The sequence below is a fragment of the Narcine bancroftii genome, chromosome 7, assembly GCF_036971445.1.
Source record: "Narcine bancroftii isolate sNarBan1 chromosome 7, sNarBan1.hap1, whole genome shotgun sequence".
Classification (NCBI taxonomy): Eukaryota; Metazoa; Chordata; class Chondrichthyes; order Torpediniformes; family Narcinidae; genus Narcine; species Narcine bancroftii.
In genome coordinates, this window is record NC_091475.1 from 34,927,727 (window position 1) to 34,944,049 (window position 16,323).

At 42.0% G+C, this 16,323-nt stretch overlaps 1 protein-coding gene across 4 annotated transcripts in view; it reads left to right on the plus strand.

The window, feature by feature from the left end:
* The first annotated feature begins 58 nt into the window (after positions 1 to 58).
* mtrf1 (mitochondrial translational release factor 1) overlaps positions 59 to 16,323 on the plus strand; it is a 44,602-nt gene continuing 28,337 nt past the window's right edge. Inside the window, exons 1-6 of one of the 4 annotated variants that reach the window (XM_069889559.1) lie at positions 75 to 163; positions 1,338 to 1,470; positions 9,875 to 10,326; positions 11,169 to 11,260; positions 11,657 to 11,738; positions 13,507 to 13,614. In XM_069889559.1, coding sequence (XP_069745660.1) covers positions 9,918 to 10,326; positions 11,169 to 11,260; positions 11,657 to 11,738; positions 13,507 to 13,614 — 691 coding nt within the window. In that variant the 5' untranslated portion in view covers positions 75 to 163; positions 1,338 to 1,470; positions 9,875 to 9,917. Of the gene's footprint in view, positions 164 to 194; positions 232 to 1,337; positions 1,471 to 9,874; positions 10,327 to 11,168; positions 11,261 to 11,656; positions 11,739 to 13,506; positions 13,615 to 16,323 lie in introns of those variants that run through there. The other 3 variants (XM_069889558.1, XM_069889560.1, XM_069889561.1) reach the window with 3 other exon arrangements.

The window sequence follows — 16,323 nt, forward strand, 5'->3', positions numbered from 1 at the left end:
GCCAAGCTCCCCGAGCTTGGGTGCGTCACTCACTGACGAACGACGTCTGTCACGTGAACGATTCCCGTTCCCGTTGGGATCGAGAGATCCGAGACAGCCGAGTTTTCCCAGAGAGCCCCGCGTCACCAGCTGGTGCATATGCGCACTGCGCCCGGACGAGAAGGTGAGTGGAGGGGTGGTCGGTGCAGGCAAGAGTCTAATGGAGTGCTCGTCGCGTGGTTAACTTGTTAGGTGGGGGTGTTGCTTCATTTGTGCGGGGCGCAACCGTCACCAACCACCCCCGTCTAGAATTGTGTTGTGTGGAATCCCCTTCATAGAGTTCTACAGGCTATTCGGCCCAACTTGCCGATGCCGACCAAACCCGATGCATTCCCCTGCCTTGGGCCCATATTCTTTTAAATGTGGTCTGCTGCAGGAGGAATAGCAAGTCGAGAGGTATCAGTGCGAGAATAAAAATTGTCGACGTTTCAGGCGGGAACCCTTCACCTCTAGATACTGCTCCACCGTTATATTGCTCCAGATTCCAGCATCTCGTGCGTCTCCCTCTAATTTTTTCCTATCTGTGTGTACTTATCCAAATGTTTTTTAAATGTTACAATTACCACGCCTCCACCACTTTCTCTGGAAGCTGGCTCCATGTACCCACCAAATATGTGTATAGTTTGTATATACAGATATTAAATGAATAACTTATTGTTAAGTAAAGACTAGAGTTACGGAGGGTTTGTATGAGCAAGTTCATCAGTCGTTCAGCAGCCTCACTCTCCATGGGAAGAAGCTGTTTCTCAGCCTGGTGATTCTGGCTCTGATACTCTGGAGTAGCTGGAAGATGCTGTTTGCAGGTGGAAGGGGTCCTCACAGATTTTGTAAGCCCTCTTTGGACAACAATCCTGGTAAATTAGGTCGATTGTGGGGGGGGGGGGGTAATGTGGAAGGGAGGGAGACCTCAGTGGTCCTCTCTGCTGCTCTTGTCCTGTGGTGGATTGACCTCCAATCTGATGCTCTCCACCAACCATACCACACTGCAATGCAGCCTGCCAGTATACTCTTGATAAAATGCCTGTAGAAAGTTGACAGAATGGTGGCTGGTAGCCAAGCCCACCTCCGTCTTCTTGGGAAGTGCAGTGGCTTTTGTCTCCAAGATAGGTCATTTCTTAAATGGACTCTGGAACTTGGTGTTGTGTACTCTATCCACTACTGAGCTATTAATGTGCAGTGGAGAGTGGTTGTCCCTGGTTCTCCTGAAGTTCACAATCATCTCCTTTGTCTTGTTCACGTTGAAACTCGGATTGTTATTCTCACATCATTTCCTGAAATTTTCCATCTCTTCTTTGCAGTGCAACTCATGAGGCTGGTGTTGCTGATGAGGCTAACTATGGTCATGTCATCTACAAACTTGGTGACTGTTGCAGCTGGATCTGTCATTGTACTCGTGGATCAGTAGCTTGCCACAGTGCGGGCATCCCTGAGGTGTGCCAGTGCTCAGTCTGATGGTGTTTGAAGTTGTGCTGCTAACCCGGACAAACTGTGTTCTTTTCTTTAGGAAGTTTTGAATCTGGTATCAGTGAGGGATGTTGAGTGCCTGACGCATGAGACATCGTTTTTCAGGTGGGACAGGATGGAGTGGAGGAACAAGGCTATAGCATCATTAATGTTGGCGAATTGCAATAGGTCCATTGTCTCTGGGAGGTGCACTTTGATGTGTTCCATCACCAGATGCTCGTGGCATTTCATAATGGTGGAGGTTAGTACCATGGGATAGTAGTCATTGAGGCTTGTTACTATCACCCTCTTTGGTACCAGTAAGATGTTGGCTGCCTTGAAACCCACAGTGATGATGGACTGCTGCAATGATTTGTTGAAGATGCCCGTAAGGTCCTCTGTCAGTTGGTCTGCACAGTCTTTCAATATTTGATCAGGTATGTTTCTGGTCTCACTGCCTTGTGTGTACCTTCTCTTCTCATTAACAGCTATGCAGGGGGCCCATTCATCAGTGGTAGACAGAGCTTTCTTTGGCATCATCACATTCTTGTCGAACCATGCGTAGAAGTCCGTCTGTGCAGAAGGGAAGCGTTGTTGTCTTTGACTCAAGTTTATCTTGTGGTCTCTATTAGTTTTGATCCTTTGCCACATGCGCCTTGTGTCACTGGTGTCCCACAGCTGACTACAGATCTTCCTTCTGTGCATATCCATGATTTGCCTTCTGGATTGTGTGTGAGAATTCATCCCTGGCTGATCTGAGTGCCATCTCGTCTCCTGTACTGAAGAGAGCATCTTGAGCTCTGAGAAGTGCACGGATCACTGCATCCAACCCTGGTTGTGTTGTATTTGATCTCCATGACAATCTCGATGCATTTGATAATGTACCAGTTACTGAACTTGTATACTCATCAATGTTTACATGGCCATTGTAGATGGTCGTCTCCCTGAAACAGCTCCAGTCTGTAGTTTTTTTTAAAAAAAAATTATTTTTCACACTATGAACCATACTGACCAAAATACACACAAACATTTCCCTCTTGAATATACAATGTCATTTTCTCCCCTTTTTCCCCCTCCCTTCCTTCCCTCCTTCACCCCCCCTCACTCAACGTTCAACATATATGATACATTAAACCCATTAAACAATGTCGTCACACAATGAAAATAAACAAGAAATTTGTATCTTCTACTTTTATATTCTGGGTCAGTTCATTTCGTCGTCTTCTCCTTCTGTCATTTTAGGCGGTGGAGGTCCGCGGTAGGACTTCTCTATTGTGTTCCATGTACGGTTCCCAAATTTGTTCGAATACTGTGATGTTATTTCTTAAATTATATGTTATCTTTTCCAATGGAATACATTATTCATTTCTATGTACCATTGCTGTATTCTCAGGCTATCTTCTAATTTCCAGGTTGACATAATACATTTTTTTGCTACCGCTAAGGCTATCATAATAAATCTTATTTGTGCTCCATCCAAATGGAGTCCAAGTTCTTTACTTCTTATATTACTTAGAAGAAAGATCTCTGGATTTTTTGGTATGTTGCTTTTTGTGATTTTATTTAATACCTGATTTAGATCTTCCCAAAACTTTTCCACTTTCTCACATGCCCAAATTGCATGTACTGTTGTTCCCGTTTCCTTCTGACAGCGAAAACACCTGTCTGATACTGTTGGGTCCCATTTATTTAACTTTTGGGGCGTGGTATATAGCCTGTGTGACCAATTATATTGTATCATGCATAACCTCGTGTTTATTGTATTTCTCATAGTTCCGGAGCATAGCTTTTCCCATGTTTCATTCTTTATCTTTATGTTTAGATCTTGTTCCCATTTTTATTTAGGTTTACAGCTTGTTTCCTCGTTCTTTTTCTCTTGCAGTTTGATGTACATGTTTGTTATAAATCTTTTAATTATCATTGTGTGTGTGATCACATATTCCAAATTGCTTCCTTCTGGTAACCTCAGTCTGCTTCCCAATTTGTCCTTCAAGTAGGTTTTCAGTTGGTGGTATGCAAACATTGTCCCATGAGTTATACCATAGTTGTCCTTCATTTGTTCAAAAGATAATAATTTATTTCTCAAAAAACAATTTTCTATTCTTTTGATCCCTTTTCTCTCCCATTCTCTAAAGGAAAGGTTATCTATTGTGAAAGGGATTAGTTGATTTTGCGTCAATATAAATTTTGGTAGTTGATATTTCTACGTGAATCTTCTTCCAAATGTTGAGCAGATGGTGCAGTAGTGCTGAAATCCTATGTTGCACCAGCTTTTCAGTCCGTAGTCTTAAAGCAGACTGTAATGCTGCTGTGGCCCCCCCCCAAACACACACACACACACACACACACACACTCATGCTGGCTAACTCTTGATCTCCCTGCAAACTGGCTTTGTTTGTTTTGCCAGTGCTCTGTATGCCAGGGTTACAGGATGGATTTGTGAACTGAGTAGCCAAGGTGGGGAGAGGGGCAGCCTTGTATGCAACAGGGATGTTGGTGTACATCCAATCTAGGGTGTTTTCTCTGGTGTGAAATGACATGCTGTTGAAACCATGGTGGAACAGTTTTCAGGTTGCGTGGTCACTAGCTACCATCATGTTACTGAAGACTCAAAAACTTCTCCAGGTGTACCATGGAGATTATTCTGGCTGGTTGCATCACTGTTTAGCACAGAGGTGCCAACACTCAGGACAAGAATAAACTACAGAGGGCTGTTAACTCGGCCTGCGACATCACGGGCAGCAGACTTCATCGAGGATATCTACAAGAGGCAGTGTGTAAAGAATGCCTCAAGAACCCCCACCACCCAGGCCATGCCCTCTTCACTCTGCTACCATCAGGAAAATGGTACAGGAGCCTAAAGACGAGCACTCAGCAGCACAAGGACGGCTTCTTCCCCACTGCCATCAGATTCCTAAATGATCAATTAACTAAAGACACTGCCTTACTGATAGGTGCTATCAATTACCACAGAGTCAAGAACTGAGGGAATGATGGGCTTTAATACACACAAGGCTTAGGCTGGCCCGGATCCAGGTACAGGAATGCTGGAAAGGGGGAGGTAGCTCGACTTTTATGGCCAGGACAAAGGGGGAGGAGACATAGGGAATGGGTCAATAGTGGGTGAGCCAGCTTCATATGTACAGTAGCTGGTAGGGCCTATATACAGCGGAGGAAAACATATCAGTACACTTACTTTGGCTTTTCATGCACTTTTGTAATGTTGTTTATGTGAAGCTTCTGCGAAACAATGAATTTTGTGACTTGTTCATGACAATAAATTCTGATTCTGCTTGACTCAAGGTTCCAGCATGTACAGTTTTTGTGTTCCTCTATCGTGTACCACTACTCATTCATTTCTTCTTGATTTGTTAAACCTTCCATTCTTTAAGTCTCCTCTTCACCCATTTAGTTTCTCTATCTACAATCCTCATTATCAGATTTGCCAGGACAGTGGTCAGAGCATGATCCCAGAGCAGCTCTCTCTCCTTCACTAGCCATTTTCACACTGCAGGCGAGCGGCGATCCTACTTTTTCCCAGTGAAATTCCTGGGAATTCAGGACCTCCCGGGCCTTTCACACCGTCATCCAAGTTCCTGGGAATATGCCCTCCTTTACAATTTAAGGGGGTCCCTCCCCCAACCGATGACGCATTACGCACTCACAGGAGTAAGAGTAAATTCACCCCTGTCCATCTGTCATTCACTCCCCCACGCACTCACTAGTTCCCTCCCCACCTCTACCCCTGCGCTTCAGCACATTGCAACGGCAGCCCAATGCGGGATGAATGGCTGACTTCATTGCCCATAATCCCTCACGCAGCTGGAACTGCTCTTGGAAGTCCAACTGTGTGAGGGATTATGGTTAACGAGGACGGCCATTCATCCCACATTGTGCTGTCACGACGTGCCAAAGCTGCCTGCAGTTTTAGGAGGTAGGTATCTTAATTTTAATCGCTTATGTGATGCAGCACGCAGGTGTTGACTTCAAGAGGCTCCCCCTACTTGGCCATTTGCTTTTTCACATCACAGGGAGAGGATGGTCCTGGAAAGTTTCCCGGGGCCATGGCTCTACTTTTGAGGTAGGGCTGCGGACCTGTTTAAAATTCCTGAGCTGACTTTTTCACAACACAGGTTCCCGAGAATCTTCAGTTTACACTGCTGTGTGAAAAGGTTTACTGATACTGTACCAGTGTTCCCTGAACCAGAACCCCTTTCTCCACACTAAGCTTTGAGTTACCTCTAATCCTATTTATCCTTTGCCTATTTGCATGTGGCTCACATGATATACAGAAAGCATCACCTTGTGATTCTTCTTTCAATTCTTAAAGGCAATTAAACATAATTAAAGGCAAAAGACATTTTGAACTTTTTTTTAAACAAAGTGAGTGGAGATAAAGAATTGGAATTTGTTCTGGTTTTTGATGAGGCCTCATCTGGAAAACTGAACTTTTGGTCCCCTTCCACAAGAGAGGATATTATAGCATTGGATTCCTAGGAAGAAAGTGTTGTCTTGCATAGAGAGGCTTGGTAGTTCAGATGAATGAGAGGTGACCTTATTCAAACATGCAAGCTCCGAAGGGGGTTTGAGATTTTCTTCACCAATGTGAGAGTCACAAGCAAAAGGACAGACTGTAGTTCTAAAAAAACCTCTGGTCATTTAAAAACTGAGATATATAGAAATTTCTTTGAGGCTCGTGAATTTCTCCCCTTGAGGGTGATGTCAGCCTGATCATGAGATGTGTTTAATGTGAAGATAAATATTTGAAGGAATGAAGAGTATAGGGAACTAACAGAGAAGAGGAGCTGAGGCCAGCATACATTAGGGACGATCATATTGAATAGGAGAGGTTTGAGGAGCCAGGCTCATATTTTCTTGTGTTCTCAATGATATTTCTCGAGGCTGGGATGTCTGGAACCAGGGTCTCCATCTCAAAATAAAGTGTTGGCTATTGAGCAGAGATAAGAAGAAATTACTTCACACACAAGGTAATAAATCTTTGGAATTCTCTACTCAACAGGGATTTGGAAACTCGGGTGCTAAATATACTCAAGAAAAGGATCAGTAGAGTTTAGATATTAGAGCAATCGAAGGTACAAAATGAGTACAGTAGAATGGCATCGAGGTAAAAGATCGTCATGACAGAGGCAGCAGAGGAGAAATATTTACTCATCTCTCTTTTGTAAATTACAGTTTGATTAATGTCTATTTTTAAGAGTGGCCATACAAATTATGATGGATCATTTATTCAAAGAGAAATTTGATCATACCATATTTTTTTTAAATTAGCTCAAATCTATATACTCTGTTAACCAATAGAATTTCTCCCTATTTCAAACTCTATCTTCATTTAGAACAAATCCATTAATCTGCTGAGATTCTCCAGCATTTTTGTGTATTTACTACAATCACAGCGTCTGCAGAGTTTTTTGTTTCACTCCATTTTTTGCTTCACTTCCTTGTTGTAAGGTGAGCAGATTTACAAGCTCCAAATTCTTTGACCCACTGAAATAAATCTCTGCACCCTCTCTAAGGTGATGGTCAGACACACTGTACTTGTACACCAGAATTCTTATTTGCTGCAGCCGGACAGGTACTTGTAAAGAAAAACTATAATACAGCAAAGCCTCTGATATCTGGGATTCAAGGAACTGGCAGCCTCAAGCAACTGGCAAAAAAAATTGAGGAAAATAAATATTAAAAATGAAATGAAATAATATGCAAGTTTAAAGGTAAATGTTCTATTAATTAACACAAACCTTTGGTGAAGATAGGAGCAAGCAGTGCCTACTAGAATACCTGAAAAGGCTGAGGACCTTGTGATATCTGTCTCTGAGGGCCATGTCAGAACATCATTCAAGAGGGTGACTCCTCGCAAGGCATCAGGCCCTGATGGCATACCTGGCAGGATAATGAAAATCTATGCCAACCAACTACCCGGAGTGTTCATGGACATTTTCAGCCTCTCATTGTGGCAGTCAGAGGTTCCCACCAGCTTCAAAAGGGCATCAGTCATCCCAGTACCCAAGAAGAGTAGCGTGGGCTGCCTCAACGACTTCCGCCAAGTAGCACTAAATTCTACTGTGATGAAATGCTTCGAGAGGCTGGTCATGGCCAGAATTAACATGTACTTAAGATCTGGACCCACTGCAATTCGCCTATCGTCACTATCGCTCCACAGCAGATGCAATATTGCTAGTTTTCCACTCAGCTCTGGATCGCCTCAAACACCAATTCATACATACAGCTGCTCTTCATCGACAACAGCTCAGCCTTCAATACATTATTCCCCCAGTGATGATCAAGAAGCTACAAACTCTAGGCCTCTGCAACTGGATTCTTGACTTTCTCATTGGAAGACCACAGTCAGAACAAATTGGAAACATTGTCTCCTCCTCACTGATCATTAACAGAGGAGCACCCTAAGGATTCATGCTTAATCCACTGCTCTACTCATTATACACACTTGACTATGTGGCCAGGCACAATTCCAATACCATCTACAAAAAAGTTAGCTACATTTGTCGGCAGACTCCCAAATGGTAATAAGGAAGTGTACAGGAGGGAGATAGATCAACTCGTTGAATGGTGTAACAACAACAATCATGTGTTCAACATCAGTAAAACCAAGGAGATGATTGTGATTTCAGGAAGAAGTCAGGGGAACATGACCCAGACCTCATCGAGGGTTCCGTAGTGAAGAGGGCCAAGAACTTCAGATTCCTGGGTGTCAACATCTCCGAGGATCTGTCCTGGAGTCTCCACGTTAATGCAATCGCAAAGAAGACTCACCAGCGACTAAACTTTGTGTGGTGTCTGAGGCAGTTCAGTACATCACCGAAGACTCGTATCCTTCTACAGGTGTACCATGGAGAGCATTCTCGCTGGTTGCATCGCTGTCTGGTATGGGGGCGTAAACTGTTAGGACAAGAATAAATTCCAGAGGATTGTTAACTCAGCCTGCAACATCACAGGCATCAGACTTCACTCCACCAAGGACATCTACATGAGGTGGTGTCTTAAAAAAAGCAGCTTCTATCCTCAAAGATGTCCACCACCCAAGCCATGCCCTCTTCACTCTGCTACCATTGGGAAAATATACAGAAGCCGAATGACGAGCACTCAACAGAGCAAGGACAGCTTCTTCCCCGCTGCCATCAGATTTCTTGAGTAATCAATGAATCAAAGACACTGCCTTACTTTTTGTGCACTATAATTATTATTATCTTTTTTTTTATATAGTAATGTCGTAAGATGGTTATAATATGTATGTTTGCACTGTGAAGCTGCAGCAAAACCCTGAATTTCATGGCAATAAATTCTGATTCTGAATATACCAGCCAGCAGAGTGCCTTGGTCATGCTTTGCTCATTGCAGCTGCTTCAATAAAGTTGTGTTTGAATAAAATGGATTTGCCAAGGAGCTGGTTGATGTCACTCATCGTTGGGGTGACTCTCTTAAAGTGTGTCCTTATCCATGCTTAGTAAGAATTGCCCTGGTCAGAGGCTTTATCTGTAAATTTGGGGAAGGGGTGTTGATTATTTATAATGTTATTGTTTGTCTTTCGAGCGGCCCCATAGAGGGGAAGGAACCTGCAGATGCAGCGATGGTTAAAAGTTTTCAAAGAATATAATGAAAATGAAGTTAAATGCTTTAAGGTTTATATATTCATGCAAGTGAAGTTTGTGAAGTTAATGCAGGTGTATTATTTAGACATAATAAGAGCAAGTCTCAAAGCAACTGGAAAATACACTTAACCAGCATCTACCAATCCCCATATGGGAGTAAAACCAGGGGTTTTACTAATTGAATTAAATTAACAGAGACAATAAATATTCACAGTAATCCTAGTACAATAAAAATGAAATTACAATAGTGCACTCAGTTCTTTTGTACTGTCGGAGCAGTCCATGAATAATGTACCAAGGGGAGACTGAAGAGTCTGATAGCTGTTGGAAAGAAATTGTTCTTGAATCTAGAGGTGTTGGTTTTTAGGCTTCTGCACCTTCTGCCCAAAGGTAACAGTGAGAAGTGGTTGTGTCCAGGGTGGTGGGGGCCCTTCATGATATTGGCTACCTTCTTGAGGCAGAGCCTCACTTTGATGTCTTCATTGGATGGGAGGTCAGAGCCTGTGATGGAACTGCCTATGTTAACTTTTGCATTCCTGGGAACTTGAATTCCCAAATTGGGCTGTGGTGCCACCAGCCAGGACACTTTCCACTGTGCTTCTGTAAATATATGATAGAATATCTGACAAGATGCCAAATATCCTCTGGTTCCTTAGAAAGAAGATGCATTGGTGTGCCTTCTGCAAGGTGGGAAATGTATCATGATTGCAACAAATGTTTGTATTTATTCTTACCTAATGCATTGACTTTTGTAACTCTTACAGATAATCACATCCTCTTCTGTTATGAGTTTTCAAGGCTGCTCAGATGATCAAACACTCATACTGTTGGGTCACTGCCAATTTGATATGGAGGCAGAGCCAGTTCAGAAGGACTTGCAAAGAATTTCAGAAGCTTAGGCCTGCCTTGTCCACATATAGGCAAACACCCAGACTTCGGTTCTCTCATCACAACAAAAAGGGACAAAATGCTCTTATCAGGCAACAGTCGGCAAGGCACTGCCACTACTTTAATGAACTACTGCAACTGGAAGCTGTAAGGAAATATATTGGGGCCTTGAAAAAAGAATACAAAGAAATTAGCAATGGAGTAAACTGCATACATCCACAAAATGAAAATGGAAAATTAAGTGCACAACATGCTGAGTTGGCTCCACTATTAGAAGAGATCTATTCATCAGAAAAAGATCTACTGGAATTGGAATCAATGTATAAAAGTAATTAAAAAAAATATTTAGCATTGAAATTGTATGTCATTTGTCTTCAATTTACCACGTTTTATATAATACGCAATTGTGTCCTGTTCCATTCAAAGTTGTGGGAGTCCACAGCTAGGGCTATATAATCACAAATAAATCCAGCACGAAATTGAAGAGACATCCCTCCTCCAGAGAGTGATAAGAATATGGAATTTAATTTTACTTGTTAAAATTTATTGTACAGATGCATTGAAAAGGAAATTAAAAACACATAAAGAATGAAAGATGGACATTGTAAGGGAGAGGAGGCTTGCATGAAAGACCACACAAGTCAAATAGCCTGGTTCTGTGCTGGCAGGGTGAAGAGGGAATATGCTTTCATGCATTGGGGGATTCAAAACCATGAACAATATTTTTAAGACAGCCATTAATAAGAACAAGAAGGTGTTCAATGGAACCTCTGGTCAGTGCAACGGTCCTGCTATGCCAAGAGTTGTTGAATAGGATGGTCATGAGAAAGCTTGATGAGAATGGAAGAACATGCAAATTGTGAGAAGAAGGGAACAAATTTAATTGGCACTTGAAATATAAGTTTCTGTACTGTAAAATTCTTGGGTGAAAACTACAAAAACAGTTAAGATTTATAAAATAAAATAAAATAAATTGCTGCACAATAATGAATAAACAAAAAGAATGAAGCTGAAAGAAGAGGAAATTAATTATTTTACATCTGAACCACAACAGCAGGTATTGGAATCTTCAGCAAACAATGAAAATTGGTGAACCTCGGTGATTGGATATTAAAAAAAAAATTTTCTTTTTCAAAAATTATTTTAACTTTATAAACTTTTCTTTTAAAGGTGTGAAAGCCAAAGCTGATCAAGAACTTATACCATTGGTCCTTGAAGAACGTCAGCAACTCATCAAAAGAATTGAAACGTTGCAGGGAAAGGTAAATGTGTACATATAATTAGGAAATTCTTCATAAATAGAATGGTTAGCTTGTAGTCTATTGGTGTTTATATTTTTCCACACATAATTTGGAACATGGCCTTAGCTAGAGAAGCTAAAATAACTGGAGGAGGTTAACTTGAATTAACTCTCGCCTAAAGATAACCCTTTCATGATTTCTGACGACTTTACTGAGATTCAAGCAAACTGCATATGTGGACATCTTCTCTTGCCTCTTGTACTTGGTGGTTAATTGTGAACATGTTGCTGTGCAGACCTTTGGTTGGAGGCCAGCTAGGAAATGTAATGGAAACAGAGCAGTTATTGTTAAAGATTATTTAAATAGGGTATAATTTTTCAGCTCACATTTTTAATAATTCACTTTCTATACCTGAAGCTCCTTCGTACTCTGGTGCAAAGGGATGAACACGACAAGAGCAACGTGATTCTTGAGGTAACAGCAGGAAGAACAACAGGAGGTGAGTATTTCCAGAAGAGAGAATCATTTTTTTTTGCTCGAGATGCTTGCTTGTGTCTGTTAAGCAACTACATCTTGTGGTATAATGGAGTCTGAGTTGCATCGGCCACATTCTTTGCAGGGAGACAGTTAGGGTACCACTGGTGATGTTAAAAAAAACAGTTGGCCAGGGGTCATCCTGCTAACTAAAGTGGCAGGCCTTCCATGTGGAGGGCAGGATAGCCCAGGACTGCCTTCCTTCTAGTTCAATTCACATGGAATCAGACAGAGCATCACCACATGTCCCACATCCTTCTAGCTATGAATCCTGGTCTCCTTCACCATCAAGCTGTGTTTGTTTGTTGTCACTGCCATGCTAACTACATGGAAGCATTCAATTTTTCTCAATCCAATCTTTTCTCAGTTACTACTGAACAACCCTTGTTATTGTTAGTAGTTCAGCAGTGGAGGCAAGTACTCTTTTAAAACTATGTGGAAGAGCAGTTGAATCACCAATGCAAAGAAGGCTACTGACCAAGTGTTGATAAAATAGGATTATGATAATTGCTGATCAGCATGGATATAATGAGCTGAAGGAACTGTTTCTATATTGTATAACCCTAATAACGCAGTAGTTTTGTGTTGCTGAACAAGTAATGCAAAATATGATCTTTAAAATCCCATTATATTAGATCCTAAAAAACAATAAATGTGATCATAAAGATTTTTAATTGTTATTGACAGACGTGGAGTCATCAAAACATTGTAGAGAGCTATTTAACCCAGAGTCCACCCCAGTATAAAAGTGTAACGTGAAGCATGGGATCACCATGCAGGTTCTCTTGGTCACATGCTATTCCTGCCTTTTGGATCTCTCTATTCTTGTCCAACCTCTGCATGCTTTCCCGTTGAGTGTACACCAGGATTCAAAGTCTTAATTCTCATCAGGTCTTTTCTTAAACTTTAGTGTTTGCTCTACTGCAACTATTAATAATGTGCTGCTATTTTCTGGATCAGGATCTCCTGTCTACAAGTTCCATCCAGTTAAGTCTTTTCATCCAAAGGTAAATGCTTCTGAGTGCCAGTGACTCTTGGGTTGTGCATATGTTTATTGTTAGTAGTCCTTCAGTTGATTCTTGCTGTCTTCTACTCACCATAGCAGCTTCACTGCACACTTACCATTCACCAGCCTTAGGATAGAGAGAGGAAGGACGCTCATTTTCTCATATGTTTCCTACCAAGAAGTTCCATGTGACTAGAGGAGGCTTGGCAAGGATGACCTTTACTCTGGTGTAAACAAACTTTTCACATCTTCTTCTTGTGTCTAATGCTTGAGGGCTTCTGATAGCCATGAATCGCCTGCTCCCATAGGCCGCAGGCATAGCAGTCAAATCGACTAATCACCACAAGCAATTACAGGGGGTCCAATCCGGGACAGCCAATCGACAGCCAGCCCTGCTCAAGCCACGCCCCAGTGGTGATGCGGCTGGCTGCCTATAAAAGGCAGAGCTGCAGCCCAATAAAGCAGTGTTGATTACACTCCCTTCATGTGAGAGTCCTCTTTCTTCAACCTCAGCTATAACTGTAATGACCCTGCTACAAGGCAATGAGAAAGAAAAACTGGGCAGCTCTTTGGCTTTAGAGTTGACATCAGAGTTTATCCTTCGGCCCAACTCATCCATGCTAATCAAGTTGCCTAATTCACTTTGCCTCATTACCCCCTGGAGTTAAAAGAGGAATGGAGAATGTGTGCTACCTTTGCTTCATTGGGTTTCTGTGTTTTTTTTAAGGTGATATTTGCCAGCAGTTTACAAGAGAGATTTTTGATATGTACAAGCATTATGCAGACTACAAGGACTGGGACTTTGAAGTACTGAACTACACACCTGCTGACTATGGTAAGTTGATTTAGAACCTACAACAGTACAGTAGAGGAACAGGCTCTTCAGTCCACATCTGTGCTGAACATGATGTACAGATCAAACTAAAACTCTGTGGCTTGCACTTGACAGATATTCTTCCATCTTCACGTATCTATTGAGAAGCCTCTTAAGCACTACTGTTGTATCTGCTTCCACCACTACCACTGGCAACCCATTCCAGGCACCTACCACTCTTTGAAATATTTATTTTGCACATCTCCCTTAAACTTCTCCTTGCAGTAAAAATATGTCTTTTAGTGTGTGATGCTTTTGGCCTGGGGATAAGATTCTGATTGTTTACTTGGATCCCATAGGGTCAAACCTTTTGGACTATGTGGGACCTTGTCAAAAGATTTATTGAAATACACAGAGATGACATTGATCACACAGCCTTCATTAGTACACTTGAAATATTCATTACAACTGATCAGACAGGGCGAATGAATCGTCTCATAGGATCAACGGCCATCTAGCAAACATGCGGTGAAGCACGGAAAGGGCATCCTTGCATCAAAGCTTGGTCTGGAAACAGAACTTCCCCCAGCCATCTTGGACCTCACCATGCCACTGGATCTGGGAGGGGATGTTGTGGGGGGTGGCGGGGTCTGGATCTGTGCAACCCCCTACTCACCTAAATCCATTCACGCACACGTTGTTCCTTTCTGAGGAGTGGGGTACTTTCATATCAAACCCACAAACTGACTGAAAGGAACCATCATCCTATAGGATGGATAGTCAGAAGAAAGATCAGACAGGATTTTCCCATAACAAAGCCATGCTGATTATCTTTGATTAATCTATCTTTCCAAATATAAATTAATCCGTCCCTCAGAATCTCTTCCAGTAATTCCCCTACCTCTGATGTAAGATTTACTGACCTGTAACTTGTTGAATTATGCCTGCTTGACCCCCAGAGCTCAACGGACTCTGGAGATTTGTGCACCTATTCACTAGGGCATTTTTCTTTAAGTGGTAACTTTTTAGAATTTCAGTGTCCTCTTCCTGAATTCTCCAGCAACGATGTTATCCTGCTTTGTAAATACAGTTGAGAAGTCTTCATTTAAGATATCATCCTCTTCCTCTGGCTCCATGTGCAAATTGCTCCTTTGGTCTCTTAGGACCATCTCCTTCCCTGGGTACCTTCAACATACTTATAAAATGCTTAATCTTGTTTTTCAGAGATTATTTCTGCCATCTATTTGCTGCCACTCATTATTTTTCTTAAATATACCTGTACAATTTCTATGAATCTGGAATGTCTCCCCCACTTTCAGTTCTTTACACCTATCATGCTTTCTTTTTTACCCTTTATCCATCTCTCAATATCCCTTTACAATCAGAGTTCCCTAGACTTGCTATTCATAACTTTCACCCAAATGGGAACACTTTTGCATTGAACTCTCTCTATCAGATTCAGATTTCAGATTTATAGTCAGAGTACATACATGACATCACATACATCCCTGAGATTCTTTTTCCTGCGGGTGTGGCAGTATTATTACTTATTGGTACTGCAAAAAAAAAACTACTCAACGCACACATGTAAAGAAGAAATATAAGCAAACTGGGCAATACAGAGAGAAATAAAAATCAAAGTGCAAAAGTAAGAGTTTTTAATTGAGTCCCAGTTTGAGTTTGTTGTTGGGATGGTGGAGAGGTAGCAGCTGTTCCTAAACATGGTGGTGTGAGTCTTGTGGCACTTAAACCAGACTGTGATGCAGCTGGTCAGCACATTTTCCACCACATATCTGTATAAATTTGCCAGGGCTTCTGATGTCATATCAAACCTCTGCAAACTTCTGAGAAAGTAGAGGTGCTGATGTATTTTCTTCATGATGTCATTAATGTGTTGGGTCCAGGAAAGATCCTCCGAGATAGTGACTCCCAAGAACTTAAATTTGCACACCCTCTCCACCTCTAATCACCCAATGGATCGTATACCTCTGGTTTTCCCTTCCTGATGTCATCAATCAGTTTTGGTGACATTGAATGCAGATTGGTTGTTGTTGGTGCACCATTCACCCGTTTTCAATCTCCCTCCTGTATGCTGACACAGCCTCCCTTTATATACAACTCACTACCGTGGTATCATCAACGAATTTGTAGATGGTGTTATTGTCATACTGACCAGCACAGTCATAGTGTATACTAAGTAGAGCAAGGCGCTAATTTCCAATCCATCTTTATCCTTTTTTGTGACTACCTTGAAACCTCGAGTTATGTTCACTTTCTCCAAATGCTCCCCCACTGACACTCCAACTACTCAACCACATAAATTCCCTAAAACTGGTACCAATTTCTCGATGGATACCTGGATGGGATAAATTTGGAGCGATATGGCCCAAACACAGGTAGGTGGGACCAGTATGGGTGGGACATTTTGGTCAGCGTGGGCCATAGCCCCACCTACCTGGGACCCTGATGTCACTGTTGTTGCTCCTGCCTGGTAGGCCGAGGTTTTTCTGCCAGGAGCATGAGGTCGCCCCTCCAGCTCCTTGGGCCATTGCTGCTCCTGCCCGTTAGGCCAAGGTTATTTTTTACCAACTTAATTTATAGCTTTGTTACTTGTGATTGGGGTGTTTTTAAAAATTTTGGGTTTTGCCAGGGAGGCCCGGACAGCCTAGAAAATGGGGGTTGACTTGTATACCAGATGTACCATAATACCATTAAAGTGAATCTTAAAAA